Source organism: Rhinoraja longicauda, chromosome 2 (genome assembly GCF_053455715.1).
Source record: "Rhinoraja longicauda isolate Sanriku21f chromosome 2, sRhiLon1.1, whole genome shotgun sequence".
Classification (NCBI taxonomy): domain Eukaryota; kingdom Metazoa; phylum Chordata; class Chondrichthyes; order Rajiformes; family Arhynchobatidae; genus Rhinoraja; species Rhinoraja longicauda.
Genome location: NC_135954.1, coordinates 26,625,437 through 26,652,052, shown reverse-complemented (window position 1 = coordinate 26,652,052; position 26,616 = coordinate 26,625,437). Strand labels below are relative to the sequence as shown.

The following is a 26,616-nucleotide window of genomic DNA, read 5'->3' as shown; positions in this document are numbered from 1 at the left end:
TCACTAACTAGGTGCCAGATAGTCAGCCCCTGAATGTACTCACCTCCTGACGTTTGGTTTGGTTGACCATATAACTCCACCTTTCATTGAATATTTTGTCTTTTACAGATGGAGTCCGGAGGAGGTAATGTCAGTGATGACATAGATGCCATGTTCAGTGATCTCCTTGGAGAGATGGACTTGCTAACACAGGTTAGTTGGATTTTAAAATGAACAACTTTTCATTATCAAAGGACCACACCACTTAGAATTGATCAGAGGGTGGTAGGAAGAATCTGACAGAGAGGAGAGAAATATTTAATTGAAATGTTTTTGTTTTTGTTTGATAGTGAAACCATGGTAGGCCTAACTTACATGCCCTGATTATATGCCCTGATTATATGTCTGACTGATGGTAATGAAGGGATGTCCCCTTATCTTTGGATAATGATTTGATATTTTTCAACGTGCAGAAGAAAGAAACGGAAGGATATACAGAGTTTTGGTTATTGTAACATCAAAGGATAACATAGAATTATAATTGCAGGTGATTGGCAAAGACCTGTTTTCACAACTTGATGCATTCAAATAAAATCTTTTTGTTAGAACCTTTATCAAAAATTGGAATCAAATAAAATTATCTATCAAATGCCTTTGCAAAAAAGATGGCAATATCCCATCATAAATATAGATCACAATGTAAGAAAGTTCGGCAATATTACATGTGTAAGAAGGAACTGCAGATGCTGGTTTTAACCAAAGATAGACACAAAAGGCTGGAGTAACTCAGCGGGACAGATAGCATCTCTGGAGAGAAGGAATGGGTGACGTTTCGGGTCTGAAGAAGGGTCTTGAACTGAAATGTCACCCATTCCTTCTCTCCAGAGATGCTGTCTGGCCTGCTGAGTTAGCAAATAGCTTTTTGTGTCTATCAATATTACATATGTGTTTCTGTATGTGGCTTACAAGAACATTTTAGTTTAGTTTAGTTTAGTTTAGAGATACAATGCGGAAACAGGCCCTTCGGCCCACTGAGTCCACACAGACCAGCGATCCTCGCACATTAACACAAGCCTATGCACACTAGGAACAATTTACACTTACTGTATACCAACTATACAAACCCAAGCCAATTAACTTACAAACCTGTATTGGAGTGTGGGAGGAAACCGAAGACCTCGGAGAAAACCCACACGTTCACGGGGAGAATGTATAAACTCCGTACAGCACCCGAAGTCGGGATCAAACCCAGGTCTGTGGCGCTGTAAGGTTGCAATTCTACCGCTACACCACAGTGCTACCCTTGAAACCAATTTAGTGAAACCATTAACTCCAATATTCACCCTCTTGCTGATACAAATGTTTCCAATAAGTTTTTCCAACCTATTAGTTGAGGTTTCTATCCTGATGGAATTTACTCCTCTACATGCAAAGTTTGATGGAGATTTCAACTACATTTGCTGGATTCCTTTGTGCGATCATTTTCCATTTTCTTCAGGATGGTATAAAAACAGATATATTCAGACCATTTATGACAACATCCAACACTTTGCCCATAAAACCACTTCCAAAATAAAAATTGCTGAGCATGTCAGTCAACGGCTGAACTTTCTGCATGGTTAGCTCAGATTTAGCTTCTTTCACCTTTCCCCAATGATTCCACAGACAGCAGAAACACTGCCATCGAACAGATTCTTAAAACGAGCAAATCTTCAGATATGATTTCTATCCACGAGGTCAGTAACAGTAAATACATGCTCAGAAAGTATTCAGATCACCTCCGAAGCCCTTTAGTTCAATGCAATAAATCACTACAACCAGTGGAAAAGCTCACAAATTCAGCTGCGGACACCTTTCCTGTAAACTTTGGAGAAAGAACAAAATTCATTCTGGAGATCAAGTTCTTGTGAGGAAAGTTGGAGCTTCCAGGGAGTTGGACTCCCTGCAGCACTTGCAGTGAAGGTGCTCCAAAGGAAGTTTAATGGAGAAGGGAATTTAAGGATTTTGGATTTGGATGTGATGGATATTGCCAAGAAATTCATAGCATTAAACATATCATAGGATGTCATTGAGTCAGGGAGACATAAAGTGACAGAATCATACAGCATGGGAAAAATGCCCTTCAGCCCAACATAACCACGGAACCCCATCAAAGTACGGCACGGTGGTGCAGCGGTAGAGTTGCTGCCTTACAGCGAATGCAGCGCCGGAGACTCAGGTTCGATCCTGAATACGGGCGCCGTCTGTACGGAGTTTGTACGTTCTCCCCGTGACCTGCGTGGGTTTTCTCCGAGATCTTCGGTTTCCTCCCTCACTCCAAAGACGTACAGGTATGTAGGTTAATTGACTGGGTAAATGTAGAAATTGTCCCTAGTGGGTGTATGTGTCAATGTGCGGAGATCGCTGGGCGGCGCGGACTCGGTGGGCCGAAGGGCCTGTTTCCGCGCTGTATCTCTAAATCTAAATCTAAAAAAAGTACCATTTGCCTGCATTTGGCCCGTAACTTTCTGGAGGTTTCTTATATATGTACGTGCCAAAATGTCACCCCTCAGATTCCTAATAAATCTTTCCTGCCTCACCTTAAAACTATGCCCTCTGATTCTCGAGTCCACTATGCTGAGCAAGAGACTCTGTGCATCTACCCGATTTATTCCTCTCATGATTTTGTACACCTCTATAAGATCACCTTTCATCTTCCTGCACTCTAAAGAATAGAATCATAGCCTCCTCAACCTCTCACTATAGCTCAGGCCCTCTAGTCCTGGCAACATCCTCGTAAATCTTCTCTGCATCCTTTCCAGCTGGACAACATCTTTCCTATAACATGGTGTCCAGAACTAGGTTAATTCCCGGAATGGCGGGACTGTCATATGTTAAAAGACTGGAGCGACTAGGCTTGTATACATTGGAATTTAGAAGGATGAGAGGAGATCTTATCGAAACGTATAAGATTATTAAGGGGTTGGACACGTTAGAGGCAGGAAACATGTTCCCAATGTTGGGGGAGTCCAGAACAAGGGGCCACAGTTTAAGAATAAGGGGTAGGCCATTTAGAACTGAGATGAGGAAAAACTTTTTCAGTCAGAGAGTTGTGAATCTGTGGAATTCTCTGCCTCAGAAGGCAGTGGAGGCCAATTCTCTGAAAGCATTCAAGAGAGAGCTAGATAGAGCTCTTAAGGATAGCGGAGTCAGGGGGTATGGGGAGAAGGCAGGAACGGGGTACTGATTGAGAATGATCATTCATGATCATATTGAATGGCGGTGCTGGCTCGAAGGGCTGAATGGCCTCCTCCTGCACCTATTGTCTATTGTCTATTGAACACAATACTCTAAATGCGGCCTCACCTATGTCTTATCTAACTGCAACATATCTAACACCAACGTTTTATCTAACTGCAACTGCAACGTCTTATCTAACTCACAACTTCTATACTCAATGACTTCTGTCTATTCACCCTTCCCCTTGAGAATGTTGTGCAGCTATTCCAAGACATCCTGCGCTCCAGCACCAAGGAGGCAGCACACCAACCTGGAGTCCCACAGAATCTCCTGTCTGTCCCCCTAACTAATGAATCTCCTATCACAAAATGCTGGAGTAACTCAGCGGGTCAGGCAGCATCTCTGGAGAGAAGAAATGGGTGATGTTTCGTGTCGCGACCCTAAACATCACCCATTCCTTCTCTCCAGAGATGCTACCTGACCCATTGAGTTACTCCAGCATTTTGTGATACCTTCGCTTTGTACCAGCATCTGCAGTTATTTTCTTACACAATCTCCTATCACTGTAGATTTGTCTGACCACCCTTTCCTGCTCTGCCTGGGACCCAGTCTCAGTATCATAGATCGGACTGCTGCTGTTGTTCTCTTCTGAACTGTCATCTACCCCCCCCCCCCCCCCCCAACAGTATCCAAAAGGATATACTTGTTTTGGACAGGAATGGCCACAGATGATTCCTGCCCAGTCTCTTTCACATTCCTGGTGGTCACCCATCTACTTTGTGCCTGCAGAATGAGCATGACCACCTCGCTAAAAGTCTTCTCTATGAAGCCGTCAGCTTTCCGGACAAACCTGACGTCATCCAGCTGCAGCTCCAGTTCCTATGTGCAGTCAGTCAGAGCTGCAGCTGTGCACACTTCCCATTGTGACAGTAGATTGCTGACAGTACCACATTGTGTGTTATGGAAGTGAATTAAATCACCATCTTGGGGTGATGAGTGAATGGTCAGAGGACTTGGTATGATTACTGCACACATTATGTTGGCTCTGCAAAGGGCTTGCAGTCACAGGTTTGGGAGGTGCTGAAAAATTAGACATTAAGCACAATGGACTCGATTTCTCCCCCGCAAAAAAAGTGGCTGAAACCTTTATGAACATGGCATCTTTAGTTTTAGTTTAGAGATATAACATGGAAACAGGTCATTCAGCGCATCTAGTCGACTCTGACCATCTAACCTGTACACACTAGTTCTATGCTATCCGACTTTCCTATCCTCTCCATACACATTAGGGGCAATTTTACAGAGACCAATTAACCTCGAACCCACAGGTATTTGGGATGTGGGACGAAACTGGAGCACCCATTCGAAACACATGTGGGTCACAGGGAGAACGTGCAAACTCTACATAGACAGCACCCGAGGTGAGAATCAAACCTGGGCCTCTGGCACTGTGTGGCAGCAGCTCTACCAGATATGCCACTGTGCTGTTCGCAAGAGAAAGTAACCCCAATTCTGCATGGGAAAAGTAAGGTGAGATGAAATGGGCGTGCTCACCCACTCATTTGAAGTTATTTCAATGGCTGAGTGGCTGTAGATCCTTGTTCGCTCTGGAACCTGATGCAACAGAGGGATTGGTGGTGGAATAGCACTGTGGATGGAAGTGATGGGCGGATGCTGCAGCCCCTGTAGAAACCATCAGCAGTTGCCGTTTAATCACCCTACTCACTGTGCACCGCCCTTGCTTCAATCAGCCAAGTGCGTTGATGACAATAAAGTTTTATTACATATCTCTTTAGTGTCCTTCTGTGAAGTTTCGCTGGTTTCTCCAGTATATTATTCAATAAAAATCTCCAACAGTGCCGAGACATCAATCTCATTCTCCATCACAGGAAGCCAAGAATCCCACAAGGGTTGGATGCTTAAATAAATTACAACATGCAGAAGGCTGCCTGAAGGAACCAATGAATTAATTGAAATTTGATTTGTAATTTACACTGTATGAGACTATCTAATCTACAAATTGTAATAAAGTTTGTTGTTCACTTCTGATTTCAAAACTGAGCCGTTGATAAGAGCAACCATTTTAATTCGAAGTACCATCTGATCAGGCTTGCAAAATATCGCTGAGTTAGGCAGTGCAACGTTCTTTTGCTTCAGCACAGTATTAGCATTCTGGGCTGTGACATTATCTCTGGCTTCAGCAGAATCGGACACTCTCCTCCCTCCCTCACCCATTCCAACATCTGTCTAACTACACTTCCTTCTACCCTCCCTTCCACAGTAACTTACCCACTCCCCATCACCGGCCAAGAAGGGAATGGCAGTGGTGATGTCCACGTCCACTGAAATCTAGAAGACACACTGGACCCAAAGTGCTCCTCACAGGGAGACCTTGAAATAGGCACCATAACTGAAGGGTTTCATTTAGACATGCACATTTTTAGTTCTCTGTCAACTATGGGTTACTACAATGACTTCCATTGACATTTGGGCCGAGCAAATGCGACTTAATCTCTGCCTATTCAACCCTTCAGTCGATCAGTACTCCTCTGTGTTTATCGGGTTTTATTTTCTTTATTTAATTTGCTCCTGTTATCTGCATTATGGCTAACCACCGCGAACCGCTAAAATGTTCATCAAAAGTGAATTTTTAGAAGTTGCTTTGAGTGAGAACATTGGTCAGAGTGAGCTGGCGTGCTGCCCTTCATTCCACAAAATTACTCTCTCCCCACCGCCTGTTTCCAAGTGACCATGCTCCTGGGTTTCTTTTTGTGCGCAGTGGTGGAGTTGCTGCTTTACAATGCCAGAGACTTGGTTTTGAACCTGACTATGGGCGCTGTCTGTACAGAGTTTGTGCATTCTCCCCGTGGGTTTTCGCCGGGTACACCGGTTTTCTCCCACACTTCAATATCATACAGGTTTGTAGGTGACTTGGCTTTGGTAAAAATTATAAATTGTCCCTGGTGTGACTAGGGTAGTGCTAATGTACGGGGATCACTGGTTGGTACGGACTTGGTGGGCCGATGGGCCTATTTCCATGCTGTATCTCTAAACTAAATTTAAAAACTAAACTCTCACACAACATGCTCCTACCCACTCTCCTCAGATCTGCACTGCCAATAAGCATGGCATTGACGACACCATTAGTCTGCTGTCTGCTACTGGTCAGCTGGAAATGAACCTGCAGCGCCACTACCTTGCTAGTCTAAATACTAAGCGCAAGCAGAGTCCGTACATCCAGGTTGTAGCTGCAACAGCTCATAATGGTGGCAAAACAATTTCAGTCCCAAGGAACGTAGCTATTAACTACAAAATTAATAATAATTGAGAATTATTGCAATCAGTTCAGATTTTTGATCATACTGTTTGCATACGTCATAGAGTCATAGAATCTAGCTGTTTTCATAGAGTCATACAGTATGGAAACAGGTCTTTCAGCTCAGCTTGCTCATGCCGACAAAGATGCCCCATTTACACTAGTACCACCGGCCTGCATTGGGCGCACACCCCACTCAACGTTTCTCATCCTATATATGTAGCACAAACTTGAGGTTGTTCGCATTTCATGATGGATGGTAAGTGTAGATGGGCTATTGCATGCTAGCCAATCGTAGTGCTTGTTAGTAGTAGTCCCGCCTAGTATGTGCTCTATAATATTAAGAACTCGCCTACGTCAGGCAGTAGGCGCAGCAGCTCGGAGCTCGGATCAGGTCCTGTGATGTAAGTGATTCAATAAAATGATGCGTTGTATCTTAGCGTGGATTTAACAACTTTATTACATGGTGTCAGAGTCAATTCGGACCTACTCCTCTGTGTTTATCGGGTTTTATTTTCTTTATTTAGTTTGCTCCTGTTATCTCCATTATGGCTAATTCGTGTCGTCGCCCAGACCCTCTGATCTTTGATTTAGACATTGCTGAACGTCTTTTCGAGCGTGACTATACTCATTATGCTCGCATTGTTAAATCAAATTCAGAGACGTTGCTCGGTATCAACGCATGCCACGATCTAGGCCTGGTGTTTTTCGGACGCGCGGTCCACAAACTATGCCTCGCTGATGAGCCTACTCAACAACTACTTTCTCATTACAAAGACCTCTTTGATGATGAACTGGGCACGCTGCCTGCCAAATATCGCATCACTGTTGATCCTACCGTCACACCTGTGGTCCGAGCGCCCCATCGGGTTCCACATGCCATGCGTGACAGAATACACAACAAACTCAAACGCATGGTCTCAATGGGTGTTATTGCTGAAGTAACTGACCCGTCTGATTGGGTTTCCACCATGGTCGTCGCAACTAAGAAAAATAAACAGGAGATCCGCATCTGCATCAATCCCAGAGATCTTAATACTGCTATCAAGCGCCCTCACTACCCTATGCGAACCACAGAGGATGTCGCTGCACAGATTGGTAACGCAGCAGTGTTTTCAGTCCTGGATGACAAAAGCTCCTTTTGGCAGATTCCACTTGACCCGGACTCATCCAACCTCACTACTTTCGCCACACCTTTTGGCCGCTTCAAATTTCAGAGGTTGCCCTTTGGCATCAACTCCGTCAGCGAAGTTTTCCAACGTACTATGGAACAGTTGTTTGCAGAGTACCCGTGCGCCATCATCGTTGATGATATTCTTGTCTACGGTCGCGACCTGGCTGAACACGATGTTAATCTGAAGCGTGTACTCGACCGCGCCAGGGACATTAATCTCAAACTGAATCCACTAAAGTGCAGGTTTCGCCTTCCTGAGGTCACTTACGTCGGACATGTTTTCACCAGCAGCGGTCTCTGACCAGATCCACTGAAAACTGCAGCCATCAATGAACTGCCGATTCCTACTGACGCTGTGAGTTTACAACGATTCCTCGGCATGGTTAACTACTTGGGGAAGTTTATCCCCAACCTTAGCGAATTATCAGCCCCCCTGCGCGAACTGACACACAAAGACACGGCGTGGTCCTGGTATCAGCAGCATCAAAGGGCTTTTGACACCCTCAAGCTACAGCTAGCTAGCGCACCAACCCTTTCATATTTTGATCTGGAGCTACCGGTTACCATCACCTGCGATACGTCCCAGTACGGGCTAGGCGCTGCGTGCCTGCAGACCACGACTGATGGCGGCTTCAAGCCCGTCTCGTATGCATCCCGTACTCTGACTGACACTGAGCAGCGCTATGCACAGATCGAAAAGGAACTGCTCGCAGTGGTTTTCGCCTGCACCAAATTCAAGGACTTCATCTTTGGCAAGACCTTTACCATTGAGACTGACCACCAGCCGCTGGTCACTATTTTGAACAAGCCGATTCACGCTGCCCCTGCACGATTGCAACGGATGATAATGCAGCTGCAGCGTTTTGATTTCCAGATCGTCTACAAGAAAGGTAAAGACATGCACATAGCAGACACGCTATCCAGAGCCCCGAGCAGAATCAATGAACAGCACCTCTCCGAACAGGATGAGTTCTCGGTCATGAAGGTCTCGTTTGTGCCGACTGATCGTTTACGCCGCCTAGCCAAACACACGGCTGCTGATGAGACTTTACAATTGCTGTCCACAGTCATACGGGGCAGTTGGCCCCACAAACAGTCAAACACCCCATTTGTGATACGCCCCTACTTCCTGGTTCGCGACGAACTAGTGCTCCAGGACGGAATCATAGTCAAGAGCCACAAAGCGGTGGTCCCAGCTGCACTCCAGGACGAATACTACAACGACGTCCACAAGGATCACCCTGGCACCGAGGCAACCCTTCAACGGGCGCAAAGCATGTTTTACTGGCCCGGGATGACTAAATACATACGTGGAAGAACCGAAACGTGCGCTGTCTGCAACAGCCTGGCACCACATCAGCAGAAGCAGCCCCTACTGCCCCAACCGGTCCCGCCTCTTCCATGGTCCTCGTTGGCTACCGACATCTTCGAATGGCACGGAAAACACTACCTGGTTTTGGTTGACTCTTACTCGGGCTGGTTCGAGATAGACCTTCTGCAGACCATTTCCTCGGAGGCTGTGATCGAGAAGCTGCAACGGCACCTCTCCGTACATGGATCCCCTGCACGTATTCAGTCTGACAACGGCAGGCAATTCACCAGCCAAGCATTTAAGAACTTTGCTAAACGATGGGACTTCCAACACATTACCAGCAGCCCCGAATTCCCGCAGTCCAATGGGCTCGCCGAACGCGCCGTCCGGAGTGCGAAACAACTCATGGAACGAGCTTACCTTGCCAAATCCGACATATACCTGGACTTACTCAATCTACGGAACATTGCACGGGATCCTGTCCTAGGCTCGCCAGCCCAGCGACTGATGTCTCGCCAAACCCGTGCTCCCCTGCCTGTCTCCCAGCAGCTACTCCACCCGCATGTTCAGTCTCCGCCCGTGGTGCAGAGGCAACTACAACGTCAACGGGACACACAGAAGCGGTTCTTCGACAGGTCCAGTAGGCCACTCACACCTCTTGCACGTGGATAAGTGGTTCGTCTGCAAACCGACAAGGGCCATGCACGAATGGGACATATTTACGGCCCTTCCAAGGAGCCACGTTCATACCTGGTCGAAGTGGATGGGGTCATCTACAGACGCAACCGTCAACACATCCTTCCGGTGAAGGAACCACGTCCTGCGACTCCGAGTCATGACGCCCCGCATCTCGTGTTCGCTCCCACAGTTGATTCACCACCAACCGTTGTTCCTGCCGCGGGTTCCCCGCGTCGGTCGGTGCCTGACGCGCCCATGTCGTCTCCCACTAGTCCTGTCAAGTCGCCTGTTGCGTTCCCACTCTCCTCCCCTTGTTCTCCCGCGAAAGGAGGTGAGGCGGTCTCGTACCGCACGAGGACCGGACGGGTTTGTAGGCCACCCGTTAGATATGGCGATTTTGTGTAACTTTGCTAGTATATTCTTCACATTTTGTTTTTCATTGTTTAAGCTACCGTTGTTTCTTTATTTCTACAAGAAGAGATGTAGATGGGCTATTGCATGCTAGTCAATCGTAGTGCTTGTTAGTAGTAGTCCTGCCTAGTATGTGCTCTATAATATTAAGAACTCGCCTACGTCAGGCAGTAGGTGCAGTAGCTCGGAGCTGTAATGTACTGCAGGTCCTGTGATGTAAGTGATTCAATAAAATGGTGCGTTGTATCTTAGCGTGGATTTAACAACTTTATTACAGTAAAATTAACACTAAGCACTGAAGAAAGCTCATACTTGGAGAGCGATGTGTGTCTTAATAACTCTAGATGTTAATCATTTTCTCAATTTAACATCTGAAATATATTGCAATCAACTTATCTTTTTTTTTTTTGTTGCTGTACAATTTAAAAACATTAAAATGTTTACTGTTCTTATCTTCCTACAGAGCTTAGGGGTAGATGACAACCCATCTGAACCAATAAAACCCAGTCACAACACAGGGTTCAACTTCTCCATTGGCTTTGCGGATGAAAATGGTAAGAGCACATTAAACAATGTGATCTGAAATGCATTTAATATAAATGGTTTATAGTGTCATGGGGTCATAGAGTCATACAGCGTGGAAACAGGCCCTTCGGTCCAACTTGCCCACACTTGCCAATATGTCCCAGCTGCACTAGTCCCACCTGTCTGCGTTTAGCCCATATCCCTCTAAACCTCTCCTATCCATGTACCTGTCTAATTGTTTCTTAAATGTTGGGATAGTCCCTGCCTCCACTACCTCCTCTCGCAGCTCATTCCATACACCCACCACCCTTTGTGTGAAAAAGTTACCACTCAGATGGCAATTACATTTTTTCCCCTTCACTTTAAACCTATATCCTCTGGTTTATATGGTTTCTATTAAAATACAAATACACATAGCCTTTGAATGGAATGGTTTAGTGTGACCTCATATTCTGGCCACAGTCAGCTTCTGCTCTTTCTACTGTGAACTTGTTCATTTTTACGAGCATCATTTTTGTATCTCAACCTTTGCAGCTTCCATTTCTCTGCACTGGAAACATCAGTTAGCGCTTATGGACATTACGAGGCTACCCAGATCCTTTTATCAGTTCCCCCATTCAGTAAGATCATGGCTGATCTTTTACCTCACCACTGCTATAATAGCCCCCATATCCCTCAATTCCCTCAAATCTAATAAAAATCCATCGATCTGTCTTGATTATATTCGGCCTGCACAGCTCCTTGGGTGGTACATTCCAAAAACTCACTGCTTTCTGTGAAGACATTTCTTTGCACCTCTATCCTGAATAACCACCTGTTTATTTTGAGGTAGCAATCCTGGTTCTGGACTCCAAGCCAGGGGTCAAGAGTGTTTAATTGTCATTTGAAACATAAAACAGCAGAACAGGTCTGTAAACACCAACAGTACTTATAGATGGCACCATAAACAAACAAAAAAACTTCAATGAATTAAAACAAAATAATATTAGTTCAAATCAAAAGCCTGAGGTTCGTAGCACAGTGAAGACAATTTGTAGTTCGTACTTTAGTTGATGTTTGTAATTTTCGGGAACCTGATGGTTGTTGGGAAGAAGCTGTTCCTGAACTTGGAGGTTACAGTTTTCAGACTGCAATGCCTTCTGCACGATGGCAGGAGTGAAATGAGAGTATGGCCAAGGCAATATGGGTTCTTGATGACGTTGCCTGCCTTTTTGGCAACTCCATGGTAGGGCAGTGTCCACCACTGAAGAGTCTACCTTGTCATACAAGATCTCTTTACTCGTACACTCAATATCTTGCTATATACTTTGACAACCTTCCTCACTGACCACACCCTCTCAATTCTGGTGTCATCTGCAAACTTACTAACCAACTCATCTACATTTATGTCCAAGTCATTTTTGTATAATAAACAATAGAACTCCAGAACGGAAAAGTTTTCTTCAAAAAAAGTGATGATTTCGACTTGCTGTTTCTTGGTCCTGAGTCCTGTTACTGCTTGATTTTTTTTAGCTAAAATTCTTCTTCTCAACAGCGTTTTGATATGTGTTCATTTCCCATTTTTCATATCCATTTTAAAGGTTAAGCATCATGGAATATTTATTTAACAAACTTTGGTCATTTTGCCACCATTTTTTCTGGACAACTATTGCATAATACCCTTTTACTTTTGCACCATCAATTCATCTTACATGTAACAAAAGCCGCATGCACTTAGATAAAGAGCCTTCAGTTTAGCCTTTCATTTATTTTTACTTATTCTGACATTGTGGAGAGACAATCGTATGTTTGTGTGCTCTGTTCATGATATACTGCCGCAAAGCAAATAGCTAGACTGCATTAACCTTTCCTCACATCTTATTTTTTTCAATGACCAGAATCAAAATTCTCCTTTGTGCTTTTTCAAGGGCATGAGGTGTCTTTAAATAAAGATAGATTTATGCTTCTGTATAACAGAAATGAAATATCTCCTTAGTATTGGCATCAATATTAATTTCTGCTTCAGTTCAATTTTTCTCTAACAACAAATATCTTCAGATTAATTGTGTGAAGATGTACTTGGCTATGAACTCATTTCTTTTTCAATGCTATTCCAAAATTTCACCACCATATGGGTATTGATGCACCTCCTAACAGTCTATTTTCTTCATTGAGCCACAATGCCTCCTTCCAGTCAGATATATTTTGTCACTCAGTTCTCTCATTTAAAATGCTACAAACATACAAATGCGATCGATCAATGAAAGAACATGAGTGACTTTTCTGGTACATATGTGGGGTATGGGGGAAAGAGGGATACATACTTTAACTTATCCAAAAAAAAGAAATGTCGAGCTCGAAGTAGAAGGTACCAGCGTCTTAAAAAGGAAGCCAATAAGTGTATTGAGAAAGAGGAAAAGCAATTCAAGGTTGTTCAGGGTGAAAAGAAAGCAGAAAGACCAGGGAAAAATGTACTTTCTCAGTATTTGAGTCAAATGGGAGGTTAAAAGGTTAAAAAACTGAAAGAGTCATAGAGTCATGCAGTGTGAAACAGGCCCTTCGGCCCAACTTGCCCACTCCGGCCAACATGTCCTAGCTACACTAGTCTCACCTGCCTGCATTTGGTCCATATCCCTCCAAACCTGTCCTTTCCATGTACCTATCTAACTGTTTATTAAACGTTGGGATAGGCCCAGCCTCAACTACCTCCTCTGGCAGCTTGTTCCATACACCCATCACCCTTTGTGTGAAAAAGTTACCCCTCAGATTCCTATTAAATCTTTTCCCATTCACCTTGAACCTATGACTTCTGGTCCTCGATTCCCCCACTCTGGGCAAGAGATTTTGTGCATCTACCCGATTTATTCCTCTCATGATTTTATACATCTCTATAAGATCACCCCTCATCCTCCTGCGCTCCAAGGAATAGAGACCCAGTCTACTCAACCTCTCCCTATAGCTCAGACATAGGATAACATAGGATGCCTCAAACCCACCCTTTTCCAATTTTAATAGAACTGGATTGAGGACATAGTCAATGTGCTTGGAAGTGTTGGGTCAGTTACTGAAACCATTCATTTTAACAGTATGTTAATTTTGATATCATGCTGGTCAAGTTTCAACTTCAGCTCTCTGACCCATAGATCTCAGCATCTCACAATTTCAAAAATAGACCTTTCCAATACTTTGTTTATGAAGGCTCACCGGCTTATAATTTATTTGATGATACCTTACCCGTTTTTTTAAAAAGGAACAACTTTGGGTATTCTCCAGTCTCTGACACCTTGCCCGTGGTTAAAAGGGATTCAAGGTTCTCGCTCATGGCCCCAGCAATCTTGTTTCTTGCCTCCTTCTATAATATGGGCCCATCAATGCCTAGGGACTGATCTACCTTAATGTTCTCCAATAGACCCAACACCTCTGCCTCCTTGAGCTCAACATGCCCCATAATATCGTGTACCCCACTCCGATTTCACTATCCTCTGTCAACCTTTTCCTTAGTGAATGCCAATATAAGGTACTCATTTAGTACCTCACCAGCTTCTTCTGGCTACAGGTATAAATTCCCTCCTTTGTCCTTGTGTGGCCTACCCGCTCCATAACTACGCACTTGTTTTCAATGTATTTATAAATTGCCTTACAGTGTTCCTTAATCATAGTCGCCAAGGTCATTTTATGACCCAATGTGACTCTCTTGATTCAATTTGAATTATTTCAGGGGACCCTCTACAGGCCCTGTACCACTTCAGCTTCCTAAGTCTTATATTTGTTTCCTTTTTATATTTGACTACATTTACAACATCGACCAACGAATATTGTTTTCCTCTATGGCATCGGCTCAGTTATTATCATCTCAGTGCAATGGAGATTGCAAAGTTTTCCATGCAATTAAATTCCTCATGTAAGCAATTACAATTAGATTATGTCAGCAATGAATAGGCAACCGAAATGGTTAAAGGTATTGTCAGAAATTTCAGACCATATAACTTCACAGAAGCCATTATATTTCAGTGCAGTTTATGCTGTGTTCGTTTTACACACAGGCTTTAAATCAGTTTTAGAGCCAGCAACATTGGTCATTAACACAACTGGCAGCAGCTGTCAACTTGTTGTGGGAAAAGAAGAAGCTTTCCTACTCCATCTGCTTCTCTTAGTGGTTCTTTTTGAAAACTTTATTCTTGGTTTCCTCCACATCCTAAAGGTAGATTAGAATTTTAACTGACCACTGTACATTGCCCCCTGTGTGTAGTTAATGATAGAATATGAGGGGAGTTGCAGGTAATATAAGGGAAAATAAAACGGGATAAGTATAAATGGGTGTGCGATGGCCATCATGGACTCAGTAGGCAGAAGAGTCTGTTTCTGTGCTATATACTGTAATTATATGACATAGAAACATAGAAAATAGGTGCAGGAGGAGGCCATTCGGCCCTTTGAGCCAACACCGCCATTCATTGTGATCGTGGTTGATCGTCCCCAATCAATAACCCGTGCCTGCCTTCTCCCCATATCCCTTGATTCCACTAGCCCCTAGAGCTCTATCTAACTCTCCCTTAAATCCATCCAGTGATTTGGCTTCCACTGCCCTCTGTGGCAGAGAATTCCACAAATTCACAACTCTCTGGGTGAAAAAGATTTTTCTCACCTCAGTTTTAAATGGCCTCCAATTTATTCTAAAACTGTGGCCCCTGGTTCTGGACTCGCCCAACATTGGGAACATTTTTCCTGCATCTAGCTTGCCCAGTCCTTTTATAATTTTATATGTTTCTATAAGATCCACTCTCATCCTTCTAAACTCCAGTGAATACAAGCCTAGTCTTTTCAATCTTTCCTCATATGACAGTCCCGCCATCCCAGGGATCAATCTCATGAACCTACCCTGCACTGACTCAATTACAAGGATGTCCTTCCTCAAATTAGGAGACCAAAACTGTACACAATACTCCAGATGTGGTCTTACCAGGGCCCTATAGAACTGCAGAAGAACCTCTTTACTCTTATACTGAAATCCTCTTGTTATGAAGGCCAACATGCCATTAGCTTTCTTCACTGCCTGCTGTACCTGCACGCCAACTTTCAGTGACTGGTGTACAAGGACACCCAGGTCTTACTGCACCTCCCCCTTACCTAACCTAACACCATTGAGATAATAATCTGCCTCCTTGTTTTTGCCGCCAAAGTGGATAACCTCACATTTATCTCTATTATACTGCATCTGCCACGCATCTGCCCACTCACTCAACCTGTCCTGGCACCCTGCAACCTCCTAACATCCTCTTCACAGTTTACACTGTTTACCTTAAACCCATCCAGTTTACACGCAGCTTTGTGTCATCCGCAAACTCGCTAGTGTTGCTTCTAATACCCTCTTCCAAATCATACTTTATGATTTGATAACTGAATGATCTTTAGTTGAGGGCTGAAGAATGGAGTACCGCTCATCATAGATCAACATTTGTGAGGAAACCTAAATGATAGGCCCTTCATTTACCTATTGACTCTTCAACAAGACAATGCTGACAGATACTGGCAGTTCACCTCAATCATTAGAATAGGTCCAAAACCAAGTTCTGTTATCCTATCATAGAACAGTACAGCACAATGATGTCTGTACTGAACATGATGCCAAGACCATCATATCATATCATATCATATCATATATATACAGCCGGAAACAGGCCTTTTCGGCCCTCCAAGTCCGTGCCGCCCAGCGATCCCCGTACATTAACATTATCCTACACCCACTAGGGACAATTTTTACATTTACCCAGCCAATTAACCTACATACCATCACTTATCTATCTGCACATAACACATATCCATCCATTCCTTGTGCAACCATGTATCTATTCAAAAGTATTTTAAATGCCACTAAAGAAGAAATACCTGCTTCAACACTACCCATGGGAGCACAATCACCATGCTCATCACCCTCAGTGTAAAAAAACTTGCCCTGCACATCTCATTTCAACTTTACCTCTCTCACCTTAATGCTATGGTCTCTATTATTTGAATTTTGATCCTGGGGAAAAGATTCTGATTGTCTATCCTATCTATTCCTCTCAGAATTTTATACACTTCTATCGGGTCACCCTGCAACCTCCAGCGTGCCAGGAAAAAAAGGTCAAGTTGAGAGATTTGGGCCTAATGCGAGCAAATAGAGCCTAATGCCAGCCCCGAATGCCTACTGGCATGGACAAGATGGGCCGAAGAACCTTGAGTCCATGTATGGATCCATGACACTGGATATACAGATTTTGCTATTTGCATCAGGGTTAACTTATACTCCATAAAATGTTTCTAGCCAGACTAATTTGAAGCAGCTTTGTGTTGCAGCTTTGTGTTGTGTTTCATCCAGAAATGCACTGAGCATAGAATCATTAAAAAACATAAGCCATAATATAAAAGAAGGCTTTTTGACCCTTTGCACATGCACTTTAAAATGTGTTTCATTAATCTTACTAAGACTCATTTCACCCCAACAGGCAGAGAATACTTTTAGCTCATTACTGACATCTGTGTTCAAAGGGCTGTGATTACTGGAGAGTAATCCAGTGCACTATATATTCCTCTCTCGTGAATTTGTTCTTTTAGATATACCATTCCATTTTAATATTGCTCCTTTGTTTCATTAGAGTCTCTCGAAGAACTGGAAGAAACCGACTTTGATGCCTTAATGGCTGACTTGATGCAAGGGATCAATGAGACAGAGAAAAGCTGTAATGTTACATCTCAAGCCTCACCAGCTCCAGACATTTGGAATACCACCACCACGCCAGATATTCCCAATGTTCACTCAGGAGGGCCTCCGAAGCCACCAACCAGGCACACAGAGGCACCAAGTTATGATTTACCACCACCTCCGGTTGACTTATTTGGCCCGATCCCGTCAGTTTCTCTGCCGCATCCATCACCACCCCCTCCAGAACCTCCAGAACCGTTAACAGAGGTAAGAATTCAGTGAGAGTTTGGTTTGAGGGGGTAAAAAATATTGAAAAATCAATGAAGATCAATCAAATCAAATCAATGATGACCGTTTGAAGGCACTGGGCCTGTACCTGCTGGAGTTTAGAAGGATGAGGGGGACCTCATTGAAACTTCCAATGAGTAAAAGGTCTGGATAGAGTGAATGTGGAGAGGATGTTTCCACTAGTGGGAGAATTTAGGATCAGAATAAAACAACGTACCTTTAGAAAGGAGATGATAAGGAATTTCTTTAGGCAGAGGGTGGTGAATCTGTGGAATTCATTGCCACAGACAACTGTGGAGGCCAAGTCAATGGATATTTTTAAGGTGGTTATTGACAGATTCTTGATTAGTATGGGTGTCAGGGGTGTCAGGGGTTATGGGGCGAAGGCAGGAGAATGGGGTTGAGAGGGAAAGACAGATCAGCCATGATTGAATGGCAGAGTAGACTTGATGGGCCGAATGGCCTAATTCTGCTCCTGGAACTTATGATCTAAGTAAAATTAACTGTCTAGTCAAATTTGCATTTGAATAGCCAAGACATAGAAGGTTACAGACCCAATGTGAGTAAATGGGATAGGTATAGGTGGGGGGGAACAATCAGTATTGACATGACGGGCAAAAGGACCTGTTTCCGTGGGCTATCTGGCTCTATGAGCCTATTTGAAGACGTGGTTCATGAGGGTGTCCGTGTTTGTACAATCAGAGTCCTGCATGAAGCAACAACTAAAGTAGTTGAGAAGAGAAACTTGGTCGGAGGTTTAAAATTAGAAATGAGAAACTGTACTAATCACTTTGCCAGAGACAGAATGCAGAGTATTTTGGTGATCAGGCTTAATTTTTATTTGCTGACAACAGAGTTCCTGTACTATAGCTGCCGGAACATTCCAGAATAAGATTCTCGCAAGTGCTTGACTATTTAAATAAAAGCTTTACTCTAACAATGCTGAGAGCTAATATATCCCCAATTAGTAATAAACGAGTTCAGTATCTCGACCGCGCTTCCGCAGGTCATAGGTCACGAGCGCTAAACATTCTGGCCGGCTGAGCTGTTGTGTGTATACAGACCTGCATTTCATCCGTATTTTCCAGTTTTGCTTCTTCGAGGTAAGAAAATATTGCTATCAAAACTATTAATTAGGTGCATTTATGGTTAATTTGTGCAAAACTACAATGATTTTGTAGGTTTTATTGCTTTATGCTTCGGTGAGTGAGCGATATCGTGATGATTTTCTTTTGCATTGGATCTTGTACCGGAGCTGCTCCTCAAGCGGGAATATGTCGCACTTCCCAAACCACGAGTTATTCTTGGTTTTATCAATCGTTCTTGGATTGTCGGCGATGCAAAAGAAAAACAAACGTTTGAGTGAATGAATTGCTGCTTTGGGCGGGCAGTGGCTACAGTCTGGAATGTCAATGGATGGCCACTGTAAACTTGAAGCTGCTGTTCGTGCAGCGATTAGACAGCTGCAGAGGTCAGCATCCAGCAGAGCGGTTTGTCTGATCAAACCCTCCCTATAATATCACCCAGAAACACAAAATGCTGGAGTAACTTACTGGGACAGGCAGCATCTCTGGAGAGAAGGAATGGCTGACGTTTCAGGGCAAGACCCTTCCTGTAGGGAAGCATAAAGCAATAAAACATACAAAATCATCATAGTTTTGTACAAATTGACCATAAATACACCTAATTAATAGTTTTGAAAGCAGTATTTTCATACCTCGAAGAAGCAAAACTGAAAAATATGAATGAAATGCAGGCCTGTATACACACAACAGCTCAGCCAGTGAGAATGTTTAGCACTCGTGACCTATGACCTGTGCATGTGCGGTCGAGATACCGAACTCACTTATTGTCAAAGAAAGCACTAAGACCTTGTCTACTTTGTAAAGCTGAAGGTTTGCTGATGATTGTCTAATTCTGGACAGACCACAAGGCCATTTGGTCCTTAGTGCTTTCCTGCCAGTTCTCCGGAAAACAACTTTTTCAGACCCATTTGACTTTTCTTTCACCCTGCACTGTAAGTTGTCTTTCTAATTCCCTGTAAAGAAACATTTCCTTATGTTTCATGTGTATACTTCACCTTTTCTATCCCTTGGTCTTTGCACCATTGATAAAGGTAACAGCTCCCTTCTGCTTACCATGATTAAACCCACCACAATTTGTACACACCTATCAAAGGATATCATGACCTTTCAGAGAACATGGAGAAGATGTATTCAATTGATGCAAAGGAACTTGCTGCGAATACAGCAACTTGCTGCGTCTAGAAATAAATAAGACTGCTCTGCTATTGCAGAGAAGTGTAAAATCATAAAGAAGGATAAAATAATCTATCAGCTGATGGGTTGGTACCCAGGAGATACAATTTAAGGTAATATGCAAAAGAACAAAATGTAAATATAGGGTGGAAAAGGTTAAGAAAATGAGTGAAAGTTATGCAATTATTTTACTATTATGGATATTCAATGAACTTAAAGAATTATAGAATCTGAATTATAGAATTATAGAACAATCTGGGTTGCTATAGAAAATAATTGTTTCTGATTTACGGAGAAATCACCTTGCAGACATTTCTCCGAAAAGGAACCCTCACGTAGCCCAAAGACAGCCTGCAAGAGGAAACAAAATGATTTTATGATCCACATTGCACAAAGGGTCATGAAGCAAATTCAATAAAAAATAAACGAGGAAACAGCAGGGGATTGGGATGAATTGGCAGCTCTTTCAAAGAGCAGCCATTCATAATGGGCCAAATAGCATCCATCTCTACGCTTCTGTGAAATGAAGCCAAACCACAATGATCACAGCAGTGGAAAAGCAGCCACTATAAATACAGCAGAATACTGGTGCAGTACATTCAATGCTATGAGTTGAAGAAACTAACAGTGCGCATTATGCAATTAACCAGCGCTTATGTTGAATTGTACCAAGGGAAAGCTGCTTTGACATTTTAAGGCTTGTGGGCATGTTTATACTTGCAGTATGTTGGAACCTTATGTTTCTTTATATGGTATGTTTGGTGTAAAAACGCTTTCAGACACTTCACAAAAACGAATACGGTAGGAGGTGCTGAAGGTGGAAATGGTTAGGAAATTTAGTGAAAGTTACCCAATTATGGATAAAATGCACAGATTTTTCTGTCAAAAGGAGGAGTTTCAGAATGTCTGTCACCAGTATTAATAGGATGAGTGGCAGAGTACAAAGAGTTGGATGGTGTAAAGGATTAAAATAATGTCATTGTTTTTGGACTCTTCAGTTGCATAGTACAATTGTGCATAAATAATCCTGTATCTGCTTTAGTTTAGTTTAGCTTATTGTCACGTGTACCGAGGTACAATGAAAAGCTTTTGTTGCCTGCTAACCAGTCAGCGCAAACCTGTTGTGCTGCTGCTGCAAGTCAGAATTTCATTGTTGCATTTCAGTACATAGAACAGTACAGTGCAGGAATGGGCTCTTCGGCCCACAATGTTTGTGCTGAACATACAGTGCCCTCCATAATGTTTGCAACAAAGACCCATCATTTATTTATTTGCCTCTGTACTCCACAATTTGAGATTTGTAATAGAACAAATCTATTAAAGTGCACATTGTCAGGTTTTAATAAAGGCCATTTTTATACATTTTGGTTTCACCATGTAGAAATTACAGCAATGTTTATACATAGACCCCCAATTTCAGGGCACCATAATGTTTGGGACGCAGCAATGTCATGTAAATGAAAGTAGTCATGTTTAGTATTTTGTTACCTATCCTTTGCATGCAATGACTGCTTGAAGTCTGCGATTCATGGACATCACCAGTTGTTGGGTGTCTTCTCTGGTGATGCTCTGCCAGGCCTGTATTGCACCCATCTTTAGTTAATGCTTGTTTTGGGGGCTAGTCCCCTTCAGTTTTCTCTTCAGCATATAAAAGGCATGCTCAATTGGCTTCAGATCAGGCAATTGACTTGGCCTCTCAAGAATGGACCATTTTTTAGCTTTGAAAACTCCTTTTGTTGCTTTAGCAGTATGTTTGGGATCGTTGTCTTGCTGTAGAATGAACCACCGGCCAATACGTTTTGAGGCATTTGTTTGAACTTGAGCAGATAGGATGTGTCTATACACTTCAGAATTCATTATGCTACTACCATCAGCAGTTGTATCATCAATAAAGATAAGTGAGCCTGTACCGTAAGCAGTCATACATGCCCAGGCCAGAACACACACCACCACCGTGCTTCACAGATGAGGTGGTATGCTTTTGATCTTGGGCAGTTTCTTCTCTCCTTCATACTTTGCTCTTGCCATCACTCTGATATAAGTAAATTGTCATATTTTCGGTCCACAAGACCTTTTTCCAGAACTGTGGTTGCTCCTTTAAGTACTTCTTGGCAAACTGTAACCTGGCCATCCTATTTTTACGGCTAACCAGTGGTTTGCATCTTGCATCGTAGTCCCTGTATTTGTGTTCATGAAGTCTTCTGCGGACAGTGGTCATTGACAAATCCACACCTGACTCCTGAAGAGTGTCTCTGATCTGTCGGACAGGTGTTTGGGGATTTTTCTTTATTATGAAGAGAATTCTTCTGTCATCAGCTGTGGAGGTCTTCCTTGGCCTGCCAATCCCTTTGTAATTTATTATAGACACCATACATAAACATCTGGAATTTCCCAACATTACAGCCAGACTCCTGTTTGCAGACTTCTCCTCTGCATTCAACACCCTGCAGCCACACATTCTTGCAAAGAAACTCACCACCCGTTTCCACCTAGATGACCGACTAATCCTGTGGATAATGGACTTTCTCACCAACAGGTCACAGAGTGTGCTGGTCATTAACACCTTCTCCAACCTCCTTCACACATCAACTGGCTCCCCGCAGGGCTGTATCCCCTCACCCCTGCTCTTCATTCTGTGCACTGATGACTGCAGGTCCACCCAGCCAAACTGTCATTTAGTCAAGTACGCTGATGACACAGTTCTCCGATCTCTGCTCTCAGGCCCCTCACAGCACCACAGCTCAGCTCTTCATGAGTTTGTGGACTGGTGCGACAACTCCTGTCTTGAACTAAATGCAAACAAGCCCAAGGAGATGATAATGACCTTCTCCAACAAGCAGAGGGAACTGGCTGCGGCAGTCATCACCACTAGTGACGGGAAGACTGTGGTGATTGTTGAGGAATATAAGTACCTGGGCACAATCTTCGACAACCTGCTGATGTTTGCCTCCAACACAGAGGGTATCCTCAGGAAATGCCAGCAGCGGCAGTATCTCCTGAGGAAGCTCAACTCCTTTGGGGTCAGTAAAGACATCCTCATAACGTTTTACTACTCCGTCATTGAGAGCGTCATCACGGTCTCCTTCACCTGCTGGTTCCACTCCATCAGCCTTCAGAACAGAAACCGCCTGCAGAGCACAGCCAAAGTCTGTTACAAAATTATTGGGCTCCCTGTCAGAGCCCTCTCCACCCTATGCGACCAGCAGATGCTAAGGTCAGCTGGCAGGATTTTACAGGACCCCTCACACGTCCTGTTCTCTGCGTTTGAGTGGCTCCCCTCAGGGCGCTGGCTTCGCTGCCCAGGCTGTAGGACACAGAGGAGAAGGGCAACCTTTGTCTCCAAGGCTGTTCAACCTTAGAAACATAGTAAATAGGTGCAGGAGTGGGCCATTTGGCCCTTTGAGCCAGCACCACCATTGTTTCCAAATACACAGGACAAGATGTTAGAAATCCAAAGTGCCAAATGTCAACTTGCTCCCGGTGGTGATGGGAGGCTTATGCACTCACCTATGCTCCTCCGATGTTGAGAAAGGCTAGGCAGACAGGTCATTGGGGTTATCAAGTGGGCACCTACTTTCATCGACGTTTCGCTGATTGGACCCACGACGTCTCCAGTAGGCTCAGCAGTGCATTCTGGCGTCCCAGAACCACCCCCCTCTGCATCTGCCTAGCCGGCTTATTTGGGAGACCAGATGGGGTCTTTCCTCTTCAGCCAGAGCCACTGCCACCCGTGATGTTTCCTTGATAGCCTGGCTTGGTAGGGCTTGTCCACTGATCCCCAGGTCCTTTATCAGTCTTACGGTAGACGTTGCCACAAATCCTCGACATCCAACTTCTACCGGGCAGATCTTTGCTCTCCAGCCCCGCTGTTCTGCCTCCGCTGCAAGCTCTGTGTAGCGCAGTTTCTTTCTTTCAAAGGCTTCCTGCACAGCATCCTCCCAAGGGACTGTGAGCTCCACAAAATACACCATGCGCTGAGAGTTGGGCCAGAGGACAAGATCAGGCCTCAAGTTGGTGATGGCTATCTCTGATGGAACTGTAAGCCGTTGGTCCACATCCACCAGCATCTGCCAGTCCCGGGCTGCCTCCAGCTGTCCACACCTTGTCCTTGGTGGAATGTTCCGTTGCTTTTGTTCCCCCTCCCGAACAAAGGCAATTGGCATAACTGGGTTGGTTGTTCTGGGCGGCAGGGCATTGTTGGTTGTTCTCCTGCTTTCCAGAGTCACTGCTGATCATCCAAATTGGTACCCCGTTCCTGCTTTCTCCCCATATCCCTTGATTCCGTTAACCCTAAGAGCTATATCTAACTCTCTCTTGAAAACATCCAGTGAATCGGCCTCTACTGCCTTCTGCAGCAGAGAATTCCACAGATTCACAACTCAATTGGTGAAAAGGGTTTTCCTCATCTCAGTCCTAAATGGCCTACTCCTTATCCCTAACTTCTAATGATAAGTCTTCCACTGCTATCTCAAGTAATGGCAGAACATTTTCAAGTCCAGGATGTGATCTGGCATCAGCTGGCTATTGTCGGAGGGCCATAAGCCATCACAATGTACTGTTGCATCTTCTGGTAGCCAACAACAAAAGGTATTAGGCTTCATGCAGCAACAGTCTGCTTTCCAACATGCATTGGACAGAAATTAGAAGAATTTCAATGTCAGGATGGGGAGCATGAACAGAATCTGTGTAGATACTACACAGTCTTTAATGTACAAGGTCGATCGACCGTCAATGGAATGAAGGCCATATCCATGCAGAGCAGTTTCTAACACTGCAAAGTTTAAAGTGGTCACAGTCATGAGTCCTACAAATCCTTCAAAAGTTGTTTTTTAACATTTAGTTTAGCATAATAGGACGCATGATAAAAATGATGCTGAATAGAAACCCACACTGGTGGGAATCTCTTACAAATAATAGACACAATTAATCATAGTCTCATAGAGTCATGCAGCACACAAATTGTTTCCATGCTCTATGACCCTATGACTCTAAACATCATACCCCTTGAAGTATTATCAGAATAATCAATCAGCACTATCTCCAAAGAAAGCAGGTGCAAGCTTAAAGGTACATGGCATATTGTAGAAGCTTCAGTGATAATCATTCATGATGAACTTTGGCAGGGAACTACTGTCTTTTAACTGTAAGAAAATAACTGCAGATGCTGGTACAAATCGAAGGTATTTATTTCACAAAATGCTGGAGTAACTCAGCAGGTCAGGCAGCATCTCAGGAGAGAAGGAATGGGTGACGTTTCTTAACTTATAACTGAAAAGACCCCTTCTTCCATTTTCGGCCCAAACAGTTTCTTCAGAGATATTGTGGCCAAAATGTCGTCTGTAAGGCCAATACAATTTCAAATCACACCACATAGTCAGATCAAATCGCACAATTGATTTTACAATTGAAAACTATTGCACATTGTTTAAAAATCAGCGACTATGCAACAGAGTTTCAAGTCCTTAAGGTTAATGCTAGAATCCAAATCAGCAATTTTGCAAAAACATTTGACCGCATGCGCCAGAGTTACATTGCAAGATTTTTCATTGTGATCGAGTTTCTTGTGCATTGCACAGCTCCAAAGTCAGCATGGTGTTCTATTTTTACAGAAATAAAGAAGCTGGAGGGTTAGGATAAAATATGTATCAAAATTAAAAAGCTAGCTCTTCCATGAAGAATGTGAAATAAATTTAGTAATAAGACATTAGAGCTTACTTTAGACTTTACTTTAAGAGCAGCACTGCGGAGCAGTGGTAGAGTTGCTGACTCACAGCGCCAGGGTTCGACCCTGACTATGCTGTCTGTACGGAGTTTGCACGTTCACCCCATGACCGCATGAGTTTTCTCTGCGTGCTCCGGTTTCCACCCACACTCCAAAGACATACAGGTCTGTAGGTTGATTTGCTTTGCTAAAATTGTAATTTGTCCCTGGTGTGTAGGATAGTGCTATTGTACGGGGATCGCTAGTCAGCACGGTCTCAGTGTGCTGAAGGGCACACTGTTTCCTCGCTGTATCTCTAAACACAACTAAACTAAATTAAGTAAAGCTGGAATTTAAAACATACAGCTTCAGCCGTGGTGTCTATGATGCCACCAAATTGTCTTAAATATGCACCAATTTCCTTTGAGGGAGGAAATCTGCCATCCCTACCTGGGATAGTCTATAGTAGAGGGGCACAGTCATGCAGCAAGTGTTGCAGTTGCCTCATGACTCCAGTGACATACGTTTGATCCTGACCTTTGCTGTGTGTGTGAAGTTTGTAACTGCTTATTTCCCACAAATACTCCTGTTTCCTCCCACATCCCAGAAATAGCTTGAGTTGAGTTTATTGCCACATGTACTGAGTTACAGTGAAAACCGTTTGTTGCATGCTAACCAATCAGTCGGAAGACAATACATGATTACAATCGAGCCATGCACAGTGTACAGAAACATGATAAAGGGAATAACATGAATAACGTTTAGTGCAAGATAAAGTCCAGTACAGTCTGACCAAAGATAGTCCGAGGGTCTTCAACGAAGTAGGTAGTAGCTCATGACTGCTCTCTAGTTTTTGGTAGGATGGTTCAGTTGCCTGTTGACAGCTGGGAAGAAACTGTCCCTGAATCTGGAGGTGTGTGTTTTCACACTTCTATCCCTCTTTCCTGATGGGAGAGGGGAGAAGAGGGAAAGGCTGGGATGCAACTCGTCTTTGATTTTGCTGGTGGTCTTGCCGAAGCAGCACGTGCGGTGTAAATGGAGTCAATTATTTCAAGAGGACTAGAATACAAAAACGGAGATGTAATACTGAGGCT

The 26,616-nt window shown here is 43.7% G+C and overlaps 1 protein-coding gene across 1 annotated transcript in view; it reads left to right on the top strand.

Moving 5' to 3' along the window:
• apbb1ip (amyloid beta (A4) precursor protein-binding, family B, member 1 interacting protein) overlaps positions 1–26,616 on the top strand; it is a 112,460-nt gene that overhangs the window by 37,698 nt on the left and 48,146 nt on the right. The window contains exons 2-4 of the mRNA XM_078427607.1: positions 109–192; positions 10,553–10,643; positions 17,229–17,542. Of these exons, the coding sequence (XP_078283733.1) occupies positions 109–192; positions 10,553–10,643; positions 17,229–17,542 (489 nt within the window). The remainder of the gene's footprint in view (positions 1–108; positions 193–10,552; positions 10,644–17,228; positions 17,543–26,616) is intronic.